At 63.3% G+C, this 18,752-nt stretch overlaps 4 protein-coding genes across 7 annotated transcripts; 1 reads left to right on the forward strand and 3 right to left on the reverse strand.

The window, feature by feature from the left end:
* Positions 1-739: 739 nt before the first annotated feature.
* GCGR (glucagon receptor) lies at positions 740-3,729 on the reverse strand. Its single transcript, XM_003211467.5, has 13 exons — positions 3,597-3,729; positions 3,302-3,398; positions 3,036-3,143; positions 2,746-2,867; positions 2,546-2,652; positions 2,319-2,472; positions 2,092-2,251; positions 1,942-2,002; positions 1,671-1,740; positions 1,472-1,560; positions 1,236-1,374; positions 1,089-1,130; positions 740-1,024 (listed from the first exon to the last, which is right to left on the reverse strand). The coding sequence occupies exons 1-13, from the start codon at positions 3,645-3,647 to the stop codon at positions 740-742; spliced, it is 1,485 nt and encodes a 494-aa protein (XP_003211515.3). The 5' UTR covers positions 3,648-3,729.
* On the forward strand, positions 3,710-12,321 carry LOC146543072 (uncharacterized). Of its 2 annotated transcripts, none has more exons than XM_085240454.1 (2): positions 3,710-9,532; positions 9,933-12,321. In XM_085240454.1, the coding sequence occupies exons 1-2, from the start codon at positions 9,203-9,205 to the stop codon at positions 10,116-10,118; spliced, it is 516 nt and encodes a 171-aa protein (XP_085096580.1). In that variant the 5' UTR covers positions 3,710-9,202; the 3' UTR covers positions 10,119-12,321. The 2 variants fall into 2 exon arrangements, with proteins under 2 accessions (XP_085096580.1, XP_085096579.1); XM_085240453.1 differs by having other exon boundaries at positions 3,710-9,352.
* On the reverse strand, positions 10,238-14,961 carry SLC25A10 (solute carrier family 25 member 10). Of its 2 annotated transcripts, XM_085240445.1 has the most exons (11): positions 14,804-14,961; positions 13,278-13,397; positions 13,072-13,186; positions 12,948-12,996; positions 12,622-12,663; positions 12,473-12,516; positions 12,036-12,106; positions 11,866-11,958; positions 11,612-11,689; positions 11,484-11,540; positions 10,238-11,222 (listed from the first exon to the last, which is right to left on the reverse strand). In XM_085240445.1, the coding sequence occupies exons 1-11, from the start codon at positions 14,891-14,893 to the stop codon at positions 11,121-11,123; spliced, it is 861 nt and encodes a 286-aa protein (XP_085096571.1). In that variant the 5' UTR covers positions 14,894-14,961; the 3' UTR covers positions 10,238-11,120. The 2 variants fall into 2 exon arrangements, with proteins under 2 accessions (XP_085096571.1, XP_085096572.1); XM_085240446.1 differs by lacking the exon at positions 11,866-11,958.
* A 350-nt stretch (positions 14,962-15,311) lies between these two features.
* Positions 15,312-18,732, reverse strand: MRPL12 (mitochondrial ribosomal protein L12). Of its 2 annotated transcripts, XR_014887487.1 has the most exons (5): positions 18,342-18,732; positions 18,186-18,263; positions 17,978-18,112; positions 15,763-16,524; positions 15,312-15,654 (listed from the first exon to the last, which is right to left on the reverse strand). XR_014887487.1 is itself a non-coding variant. In XM_085240466.1 (4 exons), the coding sequence occupies exons 1-4, from the start codon at positions 18,594-18,596 to the stop codon at positions 15,538-15,540; spliced, it is 585 nt and encodes a 194-aa protein (XP_085096592.1). In that variant the 5' UTR covers positions 18,597-18,705; the 3' UTR covers positions 15,312-15,537. The 2 variants fall into 2 exon arrangements, 1 of the variants encoding a protein (XP_085096592.1); XM_085240466.1 differs by lacking the exon at positions 15,763-16,524 and having other exon boundaries at positions 18,342-18,705.
* Positions 18,733-18,752: the final 20 nt, after the last annotated feature.

Below are 18,752 nucleotides of genomic sequence, written 5' to 3' on the forward strand. Positions count from 1 at the left end.
GGGCTTAGCACTCATGTGCACTGCACAAGCCTCTTAGGGTGCCAGCTCACTCCACCTTCCCCCCAGCCTGACCCGTGGGACCCTGGGGAAGCCCACCTAACCTGAGGGTGACAGGGACCCCACGGTGCTCAGCACCAGCAGCAGCCACTGCCCGTCCTCAGGAGAGCATGGCTGAAGGGGCAGCTCCAAATGATTTAATTAAGGGTTCCTGGCAATGCTGATAGAGCTCATTAGTGGCTGGAGGAAAGCTGCAGCCCCCTCCCCCCCCCGCTTCTGCCCTGTTCACCTGTGCAAGGCCATAAGGGCAGCAGTGCAATGCAGGGGCTCCCTACTATGTGGCCCCATCCCCAGCTTGGGGTTATGTGCCCATCACCCACAGACAACTGGGGACACTGTGGGGTGGTAGTGTCACCGCTCCCCCTCCACAAGGACAGCCATTCCCTACAGACAGGCACACTCAGAGCTGGCCCTGCAGCCCGGCATGGGCCCACACCTATTTACACAGTTACGACATAAATTACACCACTGTGCAGAGGGTCTCGCGGGCGCACAAGGGCAGCACCACAGGATGAACCCCACCCCCCCAGTTCCCAGCCCCCACAGACCCCAGCCCCTCTTCCCCTCCCCGCCTTCTCCAGCCCTGTCCGTGGGCCATTTTGCAGCCCCGCAGTGCCCAGGGTGAGGGCAGCGGCCGCCCCACGGCTCAGTCCTCCACAGCCCTCCAGGTGCAGCCATGGGTTCAGAAGTGGCTCTCGGCTGTGGTCTCGGGGAACTCATAGCAGTGGTGCCGCTCCCCCATGGCGAGCTGCTCGGCAGCACCGCTGCTCTCGAGGTAGTGGGAGCCGGAGCGCACGGCCGTGCCGCGGCCCATCCCGTTGGCACAGCCACCCACCAGCTGGTGCTTCTCGCAGCCTCCAGCGCCGTTGCGGGCACTGGGTGCGTGGCTGTAGGTGTGCTTGTACTCCTCCGCCAGGTCCTTCCCCAGCTTCCAGCGCTGCCACCGCTTCAGCAGCTCCGCCTGCACCTGTGGACGGCCGCCGTCAGCACGGCCCCTCGACCCCGCGCCCGCTCCCAGCCCGGCCGCTCACCTCCTTATTAATGAAGCAGTAGAGAATGGCCACCAGCATCCCCTGGGTAGAGACAGGAGAGGCGTGAGGGGCAGTGGCTAGACTCGGCCCCAGTCCATCCCTCCCAGCACAACGTCCCTGTGGCCAGCCTGGCCCTGCTGAGCTCACCTGGAAGGAGCCGAGGAAGAGGTCGAAGAAGAGCTTGACGTAGCGCAGCGTGCCCTGGGCGTGCTCATCCGTGATGAAAGCGAAGACGACCTCGTGGATGCCCAGCAACGGGATCAGCGTCAGCGTGGACTTGGCCAGCCTGCACGGAGCGGGCAGCCATAGCGCAGGGCCATGGCCATGGGCACTACACCACCTGCATGTGGGCACGCAGGGCTGGGGCTGCACCCACTGCCCACCTGAATTTGTAGTCGGTGTAGCGCATCTGGTGTGCGCGGAGCTTGGAGATGAGGATCTGGATGATGCGGATGAAGATGAAGAAGTTGATCTGCAGTGGGGCAGAGAGCCGTGAAGGGCATGTAAGCATGAAGTGGCCACGGCCCCAACCATGGCAGAGTCAGGGGATATGGTGGGCAAAGCCGTGGGCTGAGGGCTCACCAGGATGGCCAGGAACACTGGAAAGCGGAGGATCCACCAGAAACCCATGTTGTGGTTGGTGCTCCAGCACCTGCGGAGGAGAGGGATGGGGACCCCAGGGCAGCCCTGTGTCAGGGTGGCTGCTGGAGCTTGGCACAGCACCTGGCACTGCGCTCCTTGCATGCGGGCAGCAGAGCGGGGCCTCTGCAGGGCTGTCCCTGGGTTTCTCTACAATATATCCCACACGTACCCCCCGTGCCCCACACACCCCATGGCATGGACTGATACTCACTGAATGTTTTCATAGAGAAACTTCACAACGACCCATGGGATGAGAAATAGCACAGGTGCCCCTGGAGCGGAGGCACAGGGTGGGACAGGTGAGGCACAGTGTGGGCTCAGGAATGGGATAGGATGGGGATGGGATGCGGGCTGTGCTCACCCCAGCCGATGCACAGGTAGAGGGTGAAGTAGCTCCTCTCGGAGAAAACAGCCACCACCAGCAGGTTGTGCAGGTAGATGCCCTCCACCAGCAGCCAGCAGTAGTTGGCCATGATGCCATACTGCATGAAGACCGTGGCCGCCCGGCAGCCAGCGGCAGCCTGTGGGTGGGAGTCAGGGCCTGCCGTGGTCCGTCCTCCCCCCAACCCCCTGCCCCCCCCAACGCACCTCATCACTCAGCCAGATGCGCACATTGTAATCATCGATCTTGTCACTGTAGTGAGTCTTCAGCAGGGCATCGATGACCAGCACGGAGACGCCTTTCACGATGAAGGAGGCGAAGAGGTTCATGTGGATGTAGTTCCTCATGCAGTGCAGCTTGCTGGGGAGGCAGGGGGCTGCTGTCAATGTGCGTTCCCCCAAACCACCCTGATGCAGCCCTTGTCTGTGCCCACCTGAAGCCCAGCAGCACGGCCAGGGCAAGCAGCAGTGCGCACAGGGACACTGAGTAGCCCACAGTGTACATCACTTTGAAGCTGCCGTAGGTCTTGGCAATTTTTTCCTGTTGAGTGAGGGAGGCCGTGAAGGTGAGGAATGAGGCAGAACGGCACGGGGCAGGAGCTGCACTATGCCTGCCAGACAACCCGCTGCCCACCTGTGCCTCCAGGTCCTCGGCGTCGATCTGGCACTGTGTGGCATTCCTCAGGGACTGCCCCTTGGGGCCTGTCACCCACTCCCCATCCGGCCCGCATGTCTTGAAGACATATCTGTGCTTCACTGCATGGAGAGGAGGGAAATGGGGCAGCTGCAGGTACACAGCTGGGCTCTGCACGACAGCCCAGGGGACACGGAGCAGCACCCGCAGCAGCGTGCACCAGCACAGAGGTGTGCATGCACACACAGCCCTGCTCCGCTCAGCCATCCCACCACGTGCCCTGCCATTACCTTTCTGGTACCAGGGCAGGAACCAGGGGCAGGAGACGTTGACGGTGGTGTTGGGCAGTGCGTCGGGCCAACAGGAGAACTTGTCAAAGGTTCGGTTACAAACCAGCTCTGCGGGGCGGCAGAATGGTGATGCACTCTGACTCAGTCCATGGGGAGTGTCGCTCTGGAGACACACGGTCACCTTCCCCACAGCACCCCATGCCCACCCTCAGGGGGTCCCTGTCCTGCCAGGACACCAGGGGTGTGTGTGAGGTGCCCGCTCTCACCTGTAGGTGCGGGCATCCGGCTCATGTTGCGATGGCACTCCTCGCTGTAAGCCTTCCAGCTTTCGAAGAGGAAATTCGTGATCTGGGCAGAGGGGCCCTGAGGGCACCAGAGACGTCACCAGGGTCAGGCAGGGGCAGGCATTCCATGGCCCTGAGGCTCAAGGATGGCCGTGGGCAGGCACAGATGGATGTGCCACACTGTGCCGTGTGGACAGCACGATTGGACAGTGTCTTCTGTACAGCGTGGCGTAGCCATGGGCTGCCGTGGGCAGTGTCTCTGGGAGCCCATCCTTACCTGGCAGCAGAGCAGCAGCAGCAGGAGAGTGAGGAGATGTGGCTGGGACATGCCTCCACCAGGCCACAAGCTGCATGGGGAGTGGGGTCCTGGCTTCCTACCGGCCCTCGGCAGCTCCTCTGCCCTGGTGGTGAGGGCCCTGGCACGCGGGCGACCCTGCATGAAAGGATGAGTCACAGGGATGTGCAGTGGGACCCGTCCTGGGGCACAACTGGGGATGTGCTGTGAGGTGAGCAGAGCTGCCACTGTTCACATCCCCGTTCTCCACCTGCCTTTAACTTTCAACTGTTTCTTTGTGTTCTTCCCATTAGTCTGCAACCCTTGAGTATCTGCCATTTCCTCCCCAGGACAGCATCGCCATGGCTCCCAGTCACCTCTCTGCCTTCCCAGAGCAAACCCAGACACCCCTGCTCCTTTTCAACTGCCTTGAGCAGTTGGAGCACAGCCACACTCAGACGTGACTCCCTTGCATGGGCTGGACCCTTGCAGTGGGAGAGCTCTAAGGCTCCCAGGGCTCCCTGACCCACTCTCTGCTCACAGACCTGAGCTAAGCTCCACGCCCCCAATCAATGCTGGTGCCTGATGTGCATCAGTGCTGATCTCCGACGGCCCAGAACTCTGTGAGGCAGTCAGGACGTCCATGGTGCCGGCACATCAGTGCACCACATCCCTCACCCCATGGGTCTCCCAGCCCTGGCATGCAGTGGGGATGGAGGTGGCTGTGGGGATAACCACAGGGATCCCTGGCTCATGGGGCTGCGTGGCCCCGTGTTGGCTCTGCTGCCGGCTCCATTGCTCCCAGCACAAGCAATGGGGAGCCTCATCCGACACGGCATCCGGGAGCTCATGCACAAAGCCTGGCTCACGAGGAGCCATAACTCCCTCCATCCCCCTTAAGCCGGTTATGGGGCTCCTGAATGGGATTTCAGCTCTTCTGACAAGGGGGCAGTGTGGGAGCTGATGCTGCAGCATTGCTGAGCCCCAGCCTCCCCATGGCTCCCTTCCAGCCATCGCTCCCAGGGCTCGCCGCTCTGCTCTGCCTATTTTTATCTCTGGGAAAGTCGTGTTTCCTCCATGCAGACCCACTCGCCATGTTGCAAGCGGCTGCCTGAGAAGCTCATTAATCAGCCCGTGGCGCTGCAGATGTGGCTCAGGGAGCGAGACTTGCCAGCACGCGCCTTATTTAGGCAGTCCCAGAACAGGACACGGCCCCCAAGGACAGATAGAACTCACTGGGTGGGCTCTGGGACCTTCACTGATGGGCACCCTCCAGTCACCTATCCACAGCAGCATCCCCATCCTTCCACCCCACCTGTCCCCTCCTGCTTCACCCATGCCCCACGGGAAACTCCAAGTGCCCAGCACCACCCTGAGCATCCCTGCACCAGAGGGAAGCACTTCTCTGGGGCATGGCAGTGGATGTGCTGGCAGCCCCCCTCGAGCCAGGCAGGCAGCTCTGGGGCAGAGGCAGCACTATTTTTAGCTGCTGCAGTGGGATTTAGCATGGGGAGCCCTCTGCCCTAGACTCCCCTCCTGGCTGGCAGTGCTCCCCACGCCCTAGGGCTGTGCTGTGGCCAAACTGGGCAGACTGCACTGGGTGAGGGGTCCTGGCGCGTGGGGCAGTCACGCTCCTCATCTCCTGCACAGGGCCTCCAATGCCCCCTGGCCCTGCAGCAGAGCCCTGCCCAGCCCTTTGCCCCAGCTGCCCGTGGAGCTTTGCGGCCCCCCTCCCCAGCAGCCTACAGAATGGGGGACCCCACACTCTGGGAGATGCAGCTGTTCCTGGTAAGTGAGGATGTAGGGGAGCCAAGTGCTGCTCAGTCCGGCTCTTTGGGGCTGGCACGGTGGGTCTCAGGCTGTCAGCAGCACTGAGAATGTCCCAGGAGCTGGCAGTGCCAGCACCAGTACTTGTGTTTGCTGCTGGGTGTGCTGTGGCCACCAGGACCAAAATGCCCCTGTCCCCATCCATTGTCAGTGGAGGTGACACTGTAGGATGGACCCAGCCCACGTCACAGTCTTCATTTTGCTGGGTGGCTCCAGGCACTACATTCCCCATCACTCTGAGCCACGGGCACCAAGCCCCTACCATCTGGGTGGGTGCATCTGTTGGGACTGCAGGGAGCACAGGGGACTTTTGCCCCATGCTGGTGTTGGGTAATGCAGAATGTCCCTGTGTCATGTCTCTGAGGCTGCTGACCCTGGGGGAGGACGGGCTGCAAACACCACACTGCCCACAGCAGCAAAGCGGAGACCTTGTGCCCACAGGCAGGAGAGGAGGGAAGGAAACACAGCGCTGGGAAAGGGGACAGCACCCAGATAGGAATTGGGTGTGACCAGCCCCTGGGAGGCCACAATGTGCCCTGCCCAGCCCTGCCTCATCCCTGCCCCGCAGTCCCTGCACGCGGCATTGCAGCAAGGCACAGGGGATGGATGAGCACATGTTTATCCCCGCACACGTGGCAGGATGTTGTCCCTGTGGGCACACAGCCCCCTCCTTGGCCTGGCACCGTCCTGTCCACTCCTCAGCTGGGGCTGCCTTCATACGGGAAGGGAATGAGCTCCACATCTGGGATTGCTGCAGCTCATTGCTACATGGATCAGTGGCTTGGGGAAGCCTCCATGGGGACACCCGTGGGCATCTGCAACGTGACCTGTGAGCAGTCTGGTACAGCATGGCCCTGCACAGAGCCTGGTGCCGCCTGCAGAGCCGGTCCCTCTGTGCAGCTCTCATCCCCCTGACCCGGGGCTGGACTGGGAACACACAGCTGAGAGCTCAGGAGGTGGTGGTGGGGGCTGCCATCCTCCTGACCCCGGGATTAGACCCCAGTGCACTAATGCAGCACTTTCCACGGCTGGCTTGGCTTTGTGCTTTGAGCTACAAGGCAGCACAGCGGGGGCTTTGGCACTTGGCAGGGGAGGGGACACTGGAGGGCCAGGGCTGATGCAATGCCAGCGCTAACCGGGCCCAGCAGACACTGCTCCTCTCTCCTCCCAGCATGGGACAAGCAGTGCCCAGAGATGCCTGCACTGGAGAGGTCGTGTGCACCCCATGCTGCCTCCGTCTGCACTGTCCCTGAGCTCCGGGACGCCTCCTGTTCGCCACTTGCAACCCCCACGGCTCCAACCCCCATCTGCCCTCTGCAAAGCGAGCGCGAGGAACTTGGGCTGCAGAGGAACAGCTGAGCTGCCTGGGGCACCCCTCACATTGAACGACCACAGCTCATTTGCACAGAGCTGCACAATGGCGGAAACATCGAGCAGCGGCACACGGAGAGCCGACGTCACGCAGCACCAACAGCACTGAGTTCTGTGTCACTTTGGACCAAGAAAATCCAAACCAGCCCTGACAGCATTTTCGTCAATAGCAACAAAGGATGCAAACAAGCAGCAATCGGCCGTCGGGACAAGGCTGTTTGCATCACCTCCAGGGCTGCTGAAGGGGAAGAGGATGGCATCTCCTGCAGCTGCCCCGTGTGAGGGGGGGAGTGCAGGGGTCTGACAGAGGCGGTGTGGGGCACAGAGGGCTGCTGCACCCACAGCACTGTGGCTCTGTCTGGGGGAAATGGGTTTGTCTAGTTCATCATACTGCATGAACTGGGACGTGAAACAGGACAGCACAAGAGACACAGCGGGCGACACGTGTGGGCAGCGTGTCACAGGGGAAGCAGAGGAGTGGGAAAAGCTCAGGAAAAGGTCAGTGCAGACAGGCGTGTGTGCACGTGCACCCGCTCTGGGGGCTCAGCACACTCCTATCTGGCCTGACTCACACCACTGTTGAGCACTGGGGACAGCTTCAGGGTACATCGGAGAGAAGTAAACATGCAGTCACCCTGCACACAGCTGCCCCATCCCAGGAGGGTGTCCTCATCTCAAAGTGGTTCTGTGGGGCTGCGGGCAGCGCTCCCATCCAGCTGCTGGGCAGAGCCCAACACAGCCCTGTAGGGCACAGAGGCTTTGCATGCAAACGGGTGGGCAGAATGCAAAGGAAGAATCCAGGGGCTCCGTGCCTCCCCTGTCTCTGCCCCCCCACCCCTGCCTGGCACTGGGGGTGCACGGGTGCTGAGCTGTGTGGAGCTGAGCTGTGCTCCACAGCTGGTCTCAACACTGCGCTGCTGCTCAGAGCTTGCGGTCACATTTTTTCATTAACTATTTTTAATCCGTATTTTGCCTCTTCTCCACTCAATCTTTTTCTCTTTCCCTCTCCAGGCAACAGAACATGAAAAAAAAATCTGCATCACAGTGCATGGAAAGGAGCGGGGATTGGTGGGAAGGATGGGAGCTCGCAGCTGGGGCGGCACTAACGTGGTGAGGAGGGGGACTGCGGGCTCGGAATTTTCCCGTGGATGCACAGATAAAGCTGAGAATATCATGGGGGTAAAGGCTGAACTTGGCACGGGTCAGGACACCCACAATGCGTATGGTGGGCACGGCACAGGGCACAGCGAGGTGTGGGGAGGACACGGGGTGGGTGGGCAGCAGCCACTGCTTGTCTTCTGCTCTCTGCGTGCAGAGCTGGCTTGGCAGTGGCGTGCCCTGCTCTCCCCGCGCCACCTCGAGGGAGCAGCCGGGCTGGGAAGCGCTGTGCCGGGCAGAGGTGAGCTCTGCTGTTGCTTTGGGGATGCGCATGCAGCCGCCAGGCCGGCAAGGTCACATACCCAACATGTCCTCGTTAAACAAAGCCATTTACCAACACCGTGTTGACACAGCAGAGCTCGGGACAGAGTCACAAAGGGCACTCGCCGTGGGCCCCTGCGGCACCAGGGAGCCTGGGGAGCAGCACGGAGGGTGGAAAAGTATCCCCTGCTTCTGTCCGGCACGAAACCGCAGCTGTGCCTGCAGTCAGAGCCCAGCGGACACCACTGGGGGCACCTACGGGAGATGCTCCCGGGGAGCCCGAACCCGGTCGGTGCCAATCACCCGGTGTGGGTGCACAGCGGCCACGGCAGCAGTGAGCACCGAGATACCCGACGGCCGAACCCTTCCCGAGGGCACCGAGCCGGACGGAGAGCGAGACCGGAGCCGGCACCAGAGCCCTCCGCCTCGGGCTCAGCCCCGTCGGGGCTCGGGCCGTTCCCCGGTGTCGTACCGCCGCTCCCCGGGCTCACGGCCACGCGATATGCGGTGTCCGTCGGTGCTGTGCGGGCGCTCCCCTCTCTCCCTCCCTCCCTCCCCGCTGTCCGTACCTGTCAGGGTTGGGCTGGCGGCGGCTCCCGGGCGCATCTCGGTGCTGGCGGAGACCGGGACCGAGACCGGCGCGCTCGGCCGCTCCGGCGAAAACTTTTGCCGGAGCCGCGGCGGCGGCGGCGGTGGCGACTCGGGGGGGAGGGACCGTTGCGGGGGGAGGGATCGTGGGAGAGAAACCTCTTCTCGCCGCCCCGCTCCTCCCGCTGGCACGGGGGGGCGGAGAGGGCGCGGCCCGGTGCCCCCTCCCGGTGTTTCGACCGGCACAGGCGAAAGGTCCCGGAGCTGCGAGAGACCGTGCGTGTCACCGCCTGCGGTCTCGGTGCTGCCTCCTCCGCTCCGTTCCGTCCCGGTGCTGAGCACCCCGGTGCCGCCCGGCGCGGCGGCGAGGACAGCCGGGAGAGCACCGGCCCCGTGCGGGAGGGATGCGGAGGGATGCGACCGAGCGCAGCTTTGTCGGGTCACCTCCGACCCTGGCGCTGCTCTCCGCTCCCGGCCTGCGGATCCTCTCGCCCCCCGCGCTGCGCCCCGATTCCGTCTGCGCGGCGGTCCCGTCTCAGTCCCGGCGTCGGGAGGTGAGAGGTCCCTGCCTGTGCCCGGAGCTGGCGGCTCCTGACCGCGGTAACGGGGCTGACCCTGCGCCCGGACGGATCCCCGCGGGGCGGACGGGAGCTGCGCGGACCCTCTCGTTCCGGCCTCCGCTGGCGGTGTCGGGTCTGTGTTTGCCATGCGCTGTCCTGGCGGAGCGCGGCCAGGTAAACACGGCCCGGAGCGGCCGCGGCATCCCCCGAGCCCGGGTCGGGCCGAGCCCCCGGCGCGTCGCGTCCACATGGGCCCGCCGGGGGGCTGCGGGAAACGGGGGCGGGGGAGCCGAGCTGAGGGTAACGCAACCCCCGCTGGCAGAGGGCTGCTGCGCCCCGAGGGACGCAGTCGGGACACGGGAGCGCGGGGCCGATGGAAGGGAGGGCTGCTCCGATCCTCGGGGCGGTGGATCCCCACTGCCGCTCGGCCCCGGCCCCGAGGAGAAGCACCGCATCGCCCCGCACCTGCCCCGCGGCTCCCGCACGGCGCCGGGCACCGGAACAAAGCGGCGATGCCAGCCGGCATCATTAGGCTTAGTTAAGGTGACGAGCTTTCATTTCTCTGCTGTCCCAGGCTGGCTCCGTTCCGCCCGCCGCGGCCCAATTAGCGTCACGTCCAGGACGGAGCTGCAGCCAGCAGACACGGACCCTTGGCACGGCTCTGCCCGGAACCCCGCGCTGCCCCGAGCACGGCCCGGCCGCGGCTCCCCCGCCCGGCGTTGGGAGGTGCCCTCGGGGCAGGGACGGTCCCGTTCCGTGAGGGCTGAGGGGGGTGAGCCCGGACCCCCCCATCACCTCCGCTCCTCCGGGGGTGCAGCTCTGGGAGGGAGGGAGCACCGCATCCCCCGCTCTCCCCTCCCCACGCGATCGGGACGCCGCGGTTGTTCCGCTGTTTATTTATTATACATTACGGTCACAGCTATTCCAGTTCTTTGATCCCTCGGGGCCACTCCGCACAGCGCTGCGCGTGCAGAGGGCGATGCCCGCAGCCCCCGTGCAGGCAGAGTAGGGCGGGGGGGCTGCAAGGCGGGGGGGAGGGTTCGGCACCTCAGTGCGTGGAGAAGCGGGGCAGGACGGACACTGCAGGGCTCGGGGACGGTGATGAAGGCAGCGGCAGGAGCACAGCAAGGCAGCGCGGCCGCCCCACGCCCCCTCCAGGTCCCTTCTTTATCATTGGTATAAGGCACAATCCCTGAAGAGCCCAGCGGCCGGCGGCCGCTGGGGAATTTTGGCTGAGCAGGAGACGGGGGGGAGGGACGGACCGTTTTGGCTGCACGGGGACAGCGGAGGAGTAGAGGAGGACAGAGGCACTCAGCGGGGAACGCTTCCGTGCGCCAAGCCCGCCTCCACCCTTGCTCCACGTCCATCCTTGCTGCCGCAGGAGAGGTGGGAGCTGGGAGCCCCCTGCACGCAGCGCTGCTCTGCACAAGTCCCGGCTGCAGCCTGGGCACAGCAAAACAGCCCCCGCGAGCCCCTCCCGCTGCGAGCTGAGCCCAGGCGGAGGCACGAGGCTGTGCACCGGGACCGGGCTGCGGCCACCCCGGTAGGGGAGAGGGCAGAGCCACGGCAGGGGAAGGTGCAGTGCAGAGGGGACGAGGCCCAGGGACGTCCCAGAGGTAACGGAGATGCTGAGAATGGAGGAGGGGGTGGGATGGGGGCTGGGACCGGCCGGCCCCGGGTGCAGGGATGTGGGGAGGGGACAGCCCCGGCCCAGGGCGGTGGGGGTTCTGCGGTCCCAGGGAGCAGGGTCCGGCCCTCCTGCTCAGGTGACCACTTTGATCCCAAAGTATTTTCGCAGCTGTTCCAGGAAGACAAAGGTAAGGACGGTGTGAGGAATGAGGCGAATGGCAGCGGGAACGAAGCCCTGCAATGGGACAGTGAGAAGGGAGTCAGTGCGTGCTTCCACTTGGACCAAGAGTGCCTGCAGCCCGACCATGGGGAGCAGCCCATGTGCTGGAAGGTGGGGATGGCCTTGGGGGAACATCAGACTGGCTGCATCTGGAAGGAACCTTGTGCTCCAGGGCCTGGCACAGGACCAGGGCTACACAGCCCTGAGAGCTCCATCCCAACACTGCTATGGACACTGACCTTCATTCCTGCCCGACCTCCCCTTACACTCACGTACCTTGTAGAAGGCGAGCGGGCCGAGCTTGGCAGTCTCCATGGCACAGTGCACGACACCCTGGGGCAAGAGGGAGAGAGCTGATGAGGCACTGCAGGAAGGGGCCGGGAGCTGCAGGGGGGGTCACTCACCCGATACTCGCCCTGGGAGTTCATGAGGCGCGTCTTCAGCACATCCAGGGGCTGGCACAGGAATGTGGCACATCCACCCTGCGGGAGGCACCGGGATCATGGCTCTGCCATGCAGGATGATGGCTCTGGGGTATGACCCAGTGCAGGGAGTGGCAAGGAGCCTCCGTGCTCTATCTGAGCCCCCGAACACCACCCTGAGCCTGAGCTCAGCTGCAGACAGCCCCATCCCCAGCACTGCCCCCTGCCCTGCTCACAGCAATGAAACTGGCCAGGAAGTGTGTGAAGATGTTGTCCGACAGCAGCCCAGTGGTGAGGACAAGCTGCTTGGCTTGGTCATAACAGGAAAGCTGCAGGGATAAGCTGTTAGTGCACATTCTTCCTGTTGTGCCATGCACTGCCCCAGCCCCCGGCCCCGCCATCCTACCTGCCCCACGGTGACCAGGGCCCCTCGGCTGGATGCCATCGTTGCTCCCGAGAACAGCTTCTTCAAGCCCTCTGCGGACAGGGGACGAGCACAGCCCTGGGGCACTGCTTATACTCCTCTCCCCCTAGGAGACTCCTTCCCCACCCCTCTCCAGCATCTCATGTCAAGCACTCTATGTCACAGCATACGCCAGGTCCACAGGAATGGAGTCCCTTCATGTCAATTCCATCCCCTCCTGCTGCCGCTCATTCCCCAGCCTGCTTCAGCTCGTTTTTCCCAGCAGCTCCCAGACAGTGCCTCTCACTGCACTTGGTGTGCTGCCATGCCCTGTGCCATAGCCAGGTGCTGCAGTGATGCCCTCAGTCCTGCAGGCCCATGGCTGCCCCATCCCTTCCCCTCTCCACTTCTCTCTCCCCCCGCTGCCAATACAGCCTCACCTTCCCGCAGGACGCGGTACATGCCATCCAGGGCATGGGAATAGCTGCAAGGAGCAAGAGGGGGAGATGTCAGGGGCTGAGATTCCTCCACGTGCTGCCCCCCACAGCACTGTCTTCCCCCAGCCCTGCAGCATCCACTCCCCACTCACTTCCGCCGCAGGTGAGCCGGCTGCTTGACATCGTTCTGCATCCTGCAAGGCAGAGCAGGGGGGTGTCATGTTCTTTATGGGTGGCTGCGGTGGGGGAGACCGCTGCCCTCCTGCAGCACTGAGCTGGGCTCTGCTCAGGGCAGCAGCTCCTTCCCAAAGGACAAGAACCAGCCCTCCAGGGCCCTGCTTGGGGCCGTCCCACTGGAACAGCTCTTGTCTTTCCAGATCTGGAGATCCCCACCAGGACCTGCTCTGATTGCGGGGGGGCGGGACAAGAGAGACATAAGGAAGAGGGGGAACAGCACAGCAGCACAGGCAGAACTGACCTGACATTCACCATGTCCGCTGGGGTCCCCACAAAGCCGCCAGTGAAGCCTGCAGCCAAAGCACAGCCGTGCTCAGAGTTCCTCCAGCCTCAGGGAACCAGAGGGATCCCACCACCCTGCTTACCTCCCACTGCTCCCAGCAGCACTTTCTGATAGAAGGGGGGAGGCCCCTGGCTGCCACGGCCCAAGTGGTCTCTCGCAGTCTCATAGATGGCGAAGCGAGTCAGAGAGTACGTCATCTGGGGGAGAGGGAGGGCGTCCTGCTGGGCCCCACTGGCCGGCCCTGCAGTGTGGGCACCAACCTGGCAGCACCCACCTGGCAGCACCCACCTGGCGGCACAGCGATGCGCTCAGCCCGTTGTACAGCGCCAGGACGCCGTCGGTGCGGACCACGCGCAGCGCCATCCCCATCATCCGCATCTTCACCTCCTGCTGTGTCTGCAGGTGGACCTGGGGCAAAACCTGCAGGTGTCAGGGCACTGCCCCACAATGAGCAGCTCCTGGAGCTCCTCAGCACACTGTGAGCTGCCGCAGCTCCAGGCTGCTCGCATCAAAGGAGCGCTTGGAATCTTTCCTGGCCCGGCCCAGGAGCACACGGCTGGAGGTGCAGGAGGTGGAGTGCTGAGCAATGCCCCTCCCATGTGGCTGCCAACTTGAGTGGCTGCAGGAGCACGGCACAGGGCAATGCCAGGGTGTGCAGCCAACCAAGGAAAGCCCTGGAGTGCATCACCAGTAGGATGGCCCAGAAACACGTGAGCAAGTGAGCAGCCAGCACAGCTCTGGTCAGAAGGAACCAGGCAGCACTGCTGCTTTCATGACCTCCTGCCGCCCTGGGCGCACGTGGCACCGGGCCTCCAGGAACTGCAGGAGGAGCACAGGCAGAGAGCACTGCAGCACTGCTCCTGTGCACAGCAGCCCCACTGGAGCAACTCAGCAGTTCTAGCACCAGGAGCGAGCAGGACTGCACTGGGCTGCTGCAGAGGGGCCTTCATGTAGGAGCTGCGTCATCCTCTGCCGGAGTGTGTCCTGAGCACAGCGCAGCTCTGTGCCGCGGGTCAGAGCCCAGGGGACATCGCAGCATGGGACGCACAGCAGGACGGTGGGAGAATACAATCCAGCTCCCGCTGTGCAGGAAGGGCTCGGCTTTGGGAGCCGGAACTCACTGCGTGCAGCAGCAGCCGGGGCCGTGCAGGGCAGGCGGGGGCCGTGCACCTGCAGCCGGGCTGGGTGGGACCCCGGGGTCCAAGGTCCGCAGGCACAGAGGAGCGCCCTTGATCCCCTGCCCGGCTCGGGGCCTCTCCGCTGTAGCTGTGGTCCAAAGGCAAGCTCCGCGATCAGTTCCGGCCCGGCTCGCTCGCGGCTCGCTCACACAACGCGGGGCAAAGGCCGACCCTCCCCCCCAGCGCCGCCGGCTCGGCGGCGGCGAACGGAGGGCACCCGGCCGGCTCCCGGCTCGCCGCCCTTCCCGGGAGCCCCGCGCGGACGGAGCCCCGAGTCCCACGCGGGTGCGCGGCGCCGGGCAGCCCCGCCGGGCTCGCCGCCACCTGGCCGCCGCCGCGGGCCGGGTCAGGGCTGGCAGCCGCCGCCGCGCGCGGCCCCTTTGAGCGGCGGCGGGGATGCCAGGCGCCCAGCGCCCGGCTGACATCTTGGCCGGGGACGCGCAGCCCAGTGGGCCCGCGGCCAGCACCGAGGGCGCCGCCGCCGCCGCCCGGGCGCGGCCCGACCGGGACGGCCCCTCGGCCCTCCCGCGGCCCCCCGGATCGCGGCTCCTCGCGGCGATCGCCCCCGTCCGCCGCGCCCCGAACCCCGCGGCCGCCCCCGGTCGCCGCTCCGCCTCTCCGGCTCCGCGCCCGCACCTTGAGCAGGTCGAGCGGGTGGGTGCAGCACGCGGCGCCGCACGACGCGATCCCGCCGAAGTACCACCGCGACACGCGCTGCTCCGCCATCGGCGCCGTTCTGCGCCGCCGACCCGCGCCGCCCCGCCCCGCGCCCCGCCCCGCGCCGATCCACCGGGGGCCGCCGCCGCGCCGGGCTCCGAGCGGGGAGCTCCGCCCGGCCCCGCGGCAATGAGTAACCACGGCCCGGCCCGCGTCCCTCCAGCGGGGCGGGAAGGTGGAAGCCATCCACGTGCGGTGCCGGGATGGGAGGCGCGGGCAAAAGGGACGGGAGAGGAGAAAGGAGAGCGAGGAAGAGGAAGCGGCAGGGCCGGCTGCAGCGCTGCGCTGTCACCGTGCGCGCAAAGCCGCTGCTCTGCGTGGTGGTGGTGATGGAGCGGCGCCTCTGCCCCAGCGCCGTGAGCGTGTGAGCGTGTGCAGCGCCCGCGGGAAGCGGACTGAGCTTTGACAGATGACGATTCTACAGAGCTTTTCCCACTTGGCTTTTATGAATGTAGAGTTCGTTGTGATGCCGGAATTAAACGGCAGCCCCACCAAACCGCACGCTGCGGTTGCACTGAACCATGTGGACAAAGCATTCCCACCACGCGGCGCGAGGGCATCTCGCTCCCGGAGTGCCCAGGGCCTGGCTCGGTCAGTGTGAGCACCACAGGCAGGTGCTGCTCCACGAGTCCCTCTGGGTGACCCGGGGCCGCCTACTCCAGAACCACAGTCCCTCCTGCTGCCTCCAGCGCTGTTTTGATCTTTTCTGCTTCCTCCTTGGACACGTTAGCCTTGATCTCCTGCGGAAGGGACTCCACCAGCTTCTTTGCCTGTGGGAGGCATAAAGCACGAGCTTTGTAAACCAGCTTTCACTAACCAGATTAACAGATTTAAAGCCATGAGCCCGACCTCTGCGTGAACAGACCAGAGAAACTCACCTAATGCTCTAAAACCCGAGGCTTCCACTTGGAAGACACCTACTTGCACCTCGCCCTGATGGTACGGGGCAGCACTACAGCCGGCAGCCCACAATTCCTGCGTGGTGTGTACGTGACGTGTGCTGTGTTCCCCAGCATTCAGCCCTGGAAGGTGCCCAGGACACACACAACCATCTGCTAACGCAGCCACTGACCCAGCCAGGCCATTTCTTCAGCATGGATGTTTTGGTTTACATATTTGTTCCAGGGGGTGGAGAGGCTGCCTGAGTTCTGTACACAGCTGTGCAAGTGAAGTCACAGTCTGATGTACTGGGACAAAAGAGTTCCAGCACAGACTGCCTGACAGCAGTTTGGCATTTTATATACAAACCTCTAATGTTGCAGAGTATAGCAACAATTAAGGCACTTGAAAAGTTCTGTAACTGGTTTAAGATTTCCTATAGTATCATGCCTTGTTTAACTGCAGTGAGCTCAGGGAATGGGGTAGGAGGGTACAGGCTTGCTGCAGTCAGAGCACTGCTGCTTCCAAACCACACAGCAGCCAACAAACCTGGGGGGTTCCAAAGTGAGGAGCTGCTACCAGCTCATGTGCTGTGCAGAACAAACAAAGTGAGCCTTGGTAGCGTCAGCTCAGTGCACGTCGGGCACAGTGATGATGTACCAGCAGTGGCAGAAGATGCTTTGTTGGAAGGGACACGGTGCTGCTGTGCAGATCACAAGAGCCCATGGCTGCGTCTGGAAGGGACAGCCTGCTCTGGTTTGCTGCAGTGAGGACACGGAGCACAAATGAGGTTTTTCATCTTTGCTTCCTAACACTGAACTTCTGTTCTAAAGCAGCCTCAGCCCTGGGCAGCAGCTGTTCACATCTCCTGGATGGAAGAACAGCACAGCCCAGGCTGCACACACATCAACAGCCCCTGGGCAGGGTACTGCTTGTTTCCAGCAGTACTTTCTTCCAAACCACTAAGAAAATTTCATTTAAGGCCACCTTAAATCTTGTTTAAAAGCACCTCATCCAGATGAGGCATATAAACAGGAGAGGATACGACTTTTACAAGGGTGAACAGTGATAGGACAAGGGGGAACGGTTTTAAACTGAGACAGGGGAGGTTTAGGTTAGATATAGGAGGAAGTTTTTCCACACAGAGGGTGGTGATGCCCTGGAACAGGTTGCCCAGGGAGGCTGTGGATGCTCCACATCATCCAAGGCCAGGCTGGATGTGGCTTTGGGCAGCCTGGTCTGGTGGTTGGCCACCCTGCACATAGCAGGGGGTTGAAACTGGATGATCATTGTGGTCCTTTTCAACCCAGGCCATTCTATGATTCTATGACAACTCCTCACTTACACTAATGCTTTTTCAGCTACACATTAAATACAACCTCTACAGGCAAAACCAGCCTTCAGCTGTATTATTATTATTATTTTTTAAATCAAAGTAACTTGTGGCTGCATCACAAGTGTAACCTGTAGAACAACATTCCATGTGCCATGCTGACTTAGCATTGACCATTTTAGTTGTCCACTGATCATAACTGTTAGAGGGTTCTGGCATCTTAATCATTGCTGGGACATAACGTTCAGGCTGACCCAGCTGGCAGACAGTTATTTCCCAGTGGGCCAATGGAACTGACATCACTGAGAGCAGAACGTCTCTGTTATTATTTGTTTTACAATACGTCATTACGAATGGCTTGGAGAACACTCTGCAAATCCATCTCAGAATAAGTGGGTGGCATATTAAAGCAGATTTTACATTGCTTAGCATTGCTTCCTTGCAGTTAGGTAAATAGAAAGTGCTGTTATTATTATCCTCAAGACATAAAAGCATCACAGTAGAATGGAAGCGTGTTGGATGACAAGCTGTGTTAAGCTTGACCAAACCCAGCTGCAGTGAGGAGTCCTGGCTGCCCCCAAGTTCTTCAGAAAGCCTCATAGCATCTCTTGCATTGGGAGAAAAGGAGACGGGCACAGAGGGCTGTGAGCTCTTTGCTCTGAACCTCCTCCTTCCCCCTTCTGCTATGGACTCAGCACCAGAGCTGGAGGAACTGGGCTCCTCTGAGGGATGCCTATTGGGCACAGCGAGTCCCGTTCTGCATCCTGGTCTCATCTCTGCTCGGAGAGGCCCATGGCCCTGTGCACACAGCCCCACAGAGAGGGAACCCGGGCAGCCCTCACAGCAGCGACCGCTTTGGGCCAGGGCAGCCCCGTCCTCACCTGCACGAGGTTTATGCCAGGCACGAAGTTCTTCACCTCCTTGATGAGCTTCACCTTGTCGGTGGCCTTCAGCTCCGTCAGCCGCACGGAGAAGTGCGTCTTCTCCTTCTTCATGGGGACGGCCTCCTCCTCCTCCTGCAAACAGCCGCGGTGAGGTGAAGGTGAAGCTGAGACGAGGGCTCCCACCCCCCCCATCCCCGCGCCGTACCTGCGGGGCCGCCTGTGCGGGCGGGTGGGCGGCGGCGCCCGCGGGCATCACCCCCACATCCGGGATCTTCAGCGTCTCCTGCGGGAAGAGCGGCGGCGTCAGCGGGCGGCGGGGGCCGAGCGGAGCGGGACGGGGCCGGACAGCCCGCGGACCCACCTTGAGGAGCGCGTTGAGGTCGGCGACTTCCAGCAGCGTCAGCCCCGCGATGTCCCGCACCAGCTGCCGCACCTTGGGCGAGTACTCCTTAGCGGCCGTGTCCAGCGGCGCCCCGGCCAGCGCCTCCCCGGCCAGCGCTTCCGAGCGCCTCCGAGCACGGCCCGTGCCCAGCGGCCGCGCCGCACCCCAACACCAGGAGAGCGGCGGGCGGCGGGCCAGGCGCGGCGGCAGCGCCAGGCGGGCGGCGGGCAGCATGGCGGCCGCAGAGGACACGGCGCCGCTCTGCCCCGCGCTCGACGATCCCGACGGCCCCCGCGGCGCGCGCCCGCCGCTCTAGGCCGCGGAGCCTCGTCTCGGTGGTGGAGCGAGAGAGGCGCTCTAGCCGTCGGGTCCGCCGGCGCTCGCTGGTTC

The sequence above is a fragment of the Meleagris gallopavo genome, chromosome 20, assembly GCF_905368555.1.
Source record: "Meleagris gallopavo chromosome 20, MGAL_WU_HG_1.1, whole genome shotgun sequence".
In the NCBI taxonomy this organism is placed as follows: Eukaryota; Metazoa; Chordata; class Aves; order Galliformes; family Phasianidae; genus Meleagris; species Meleagris gallopavo.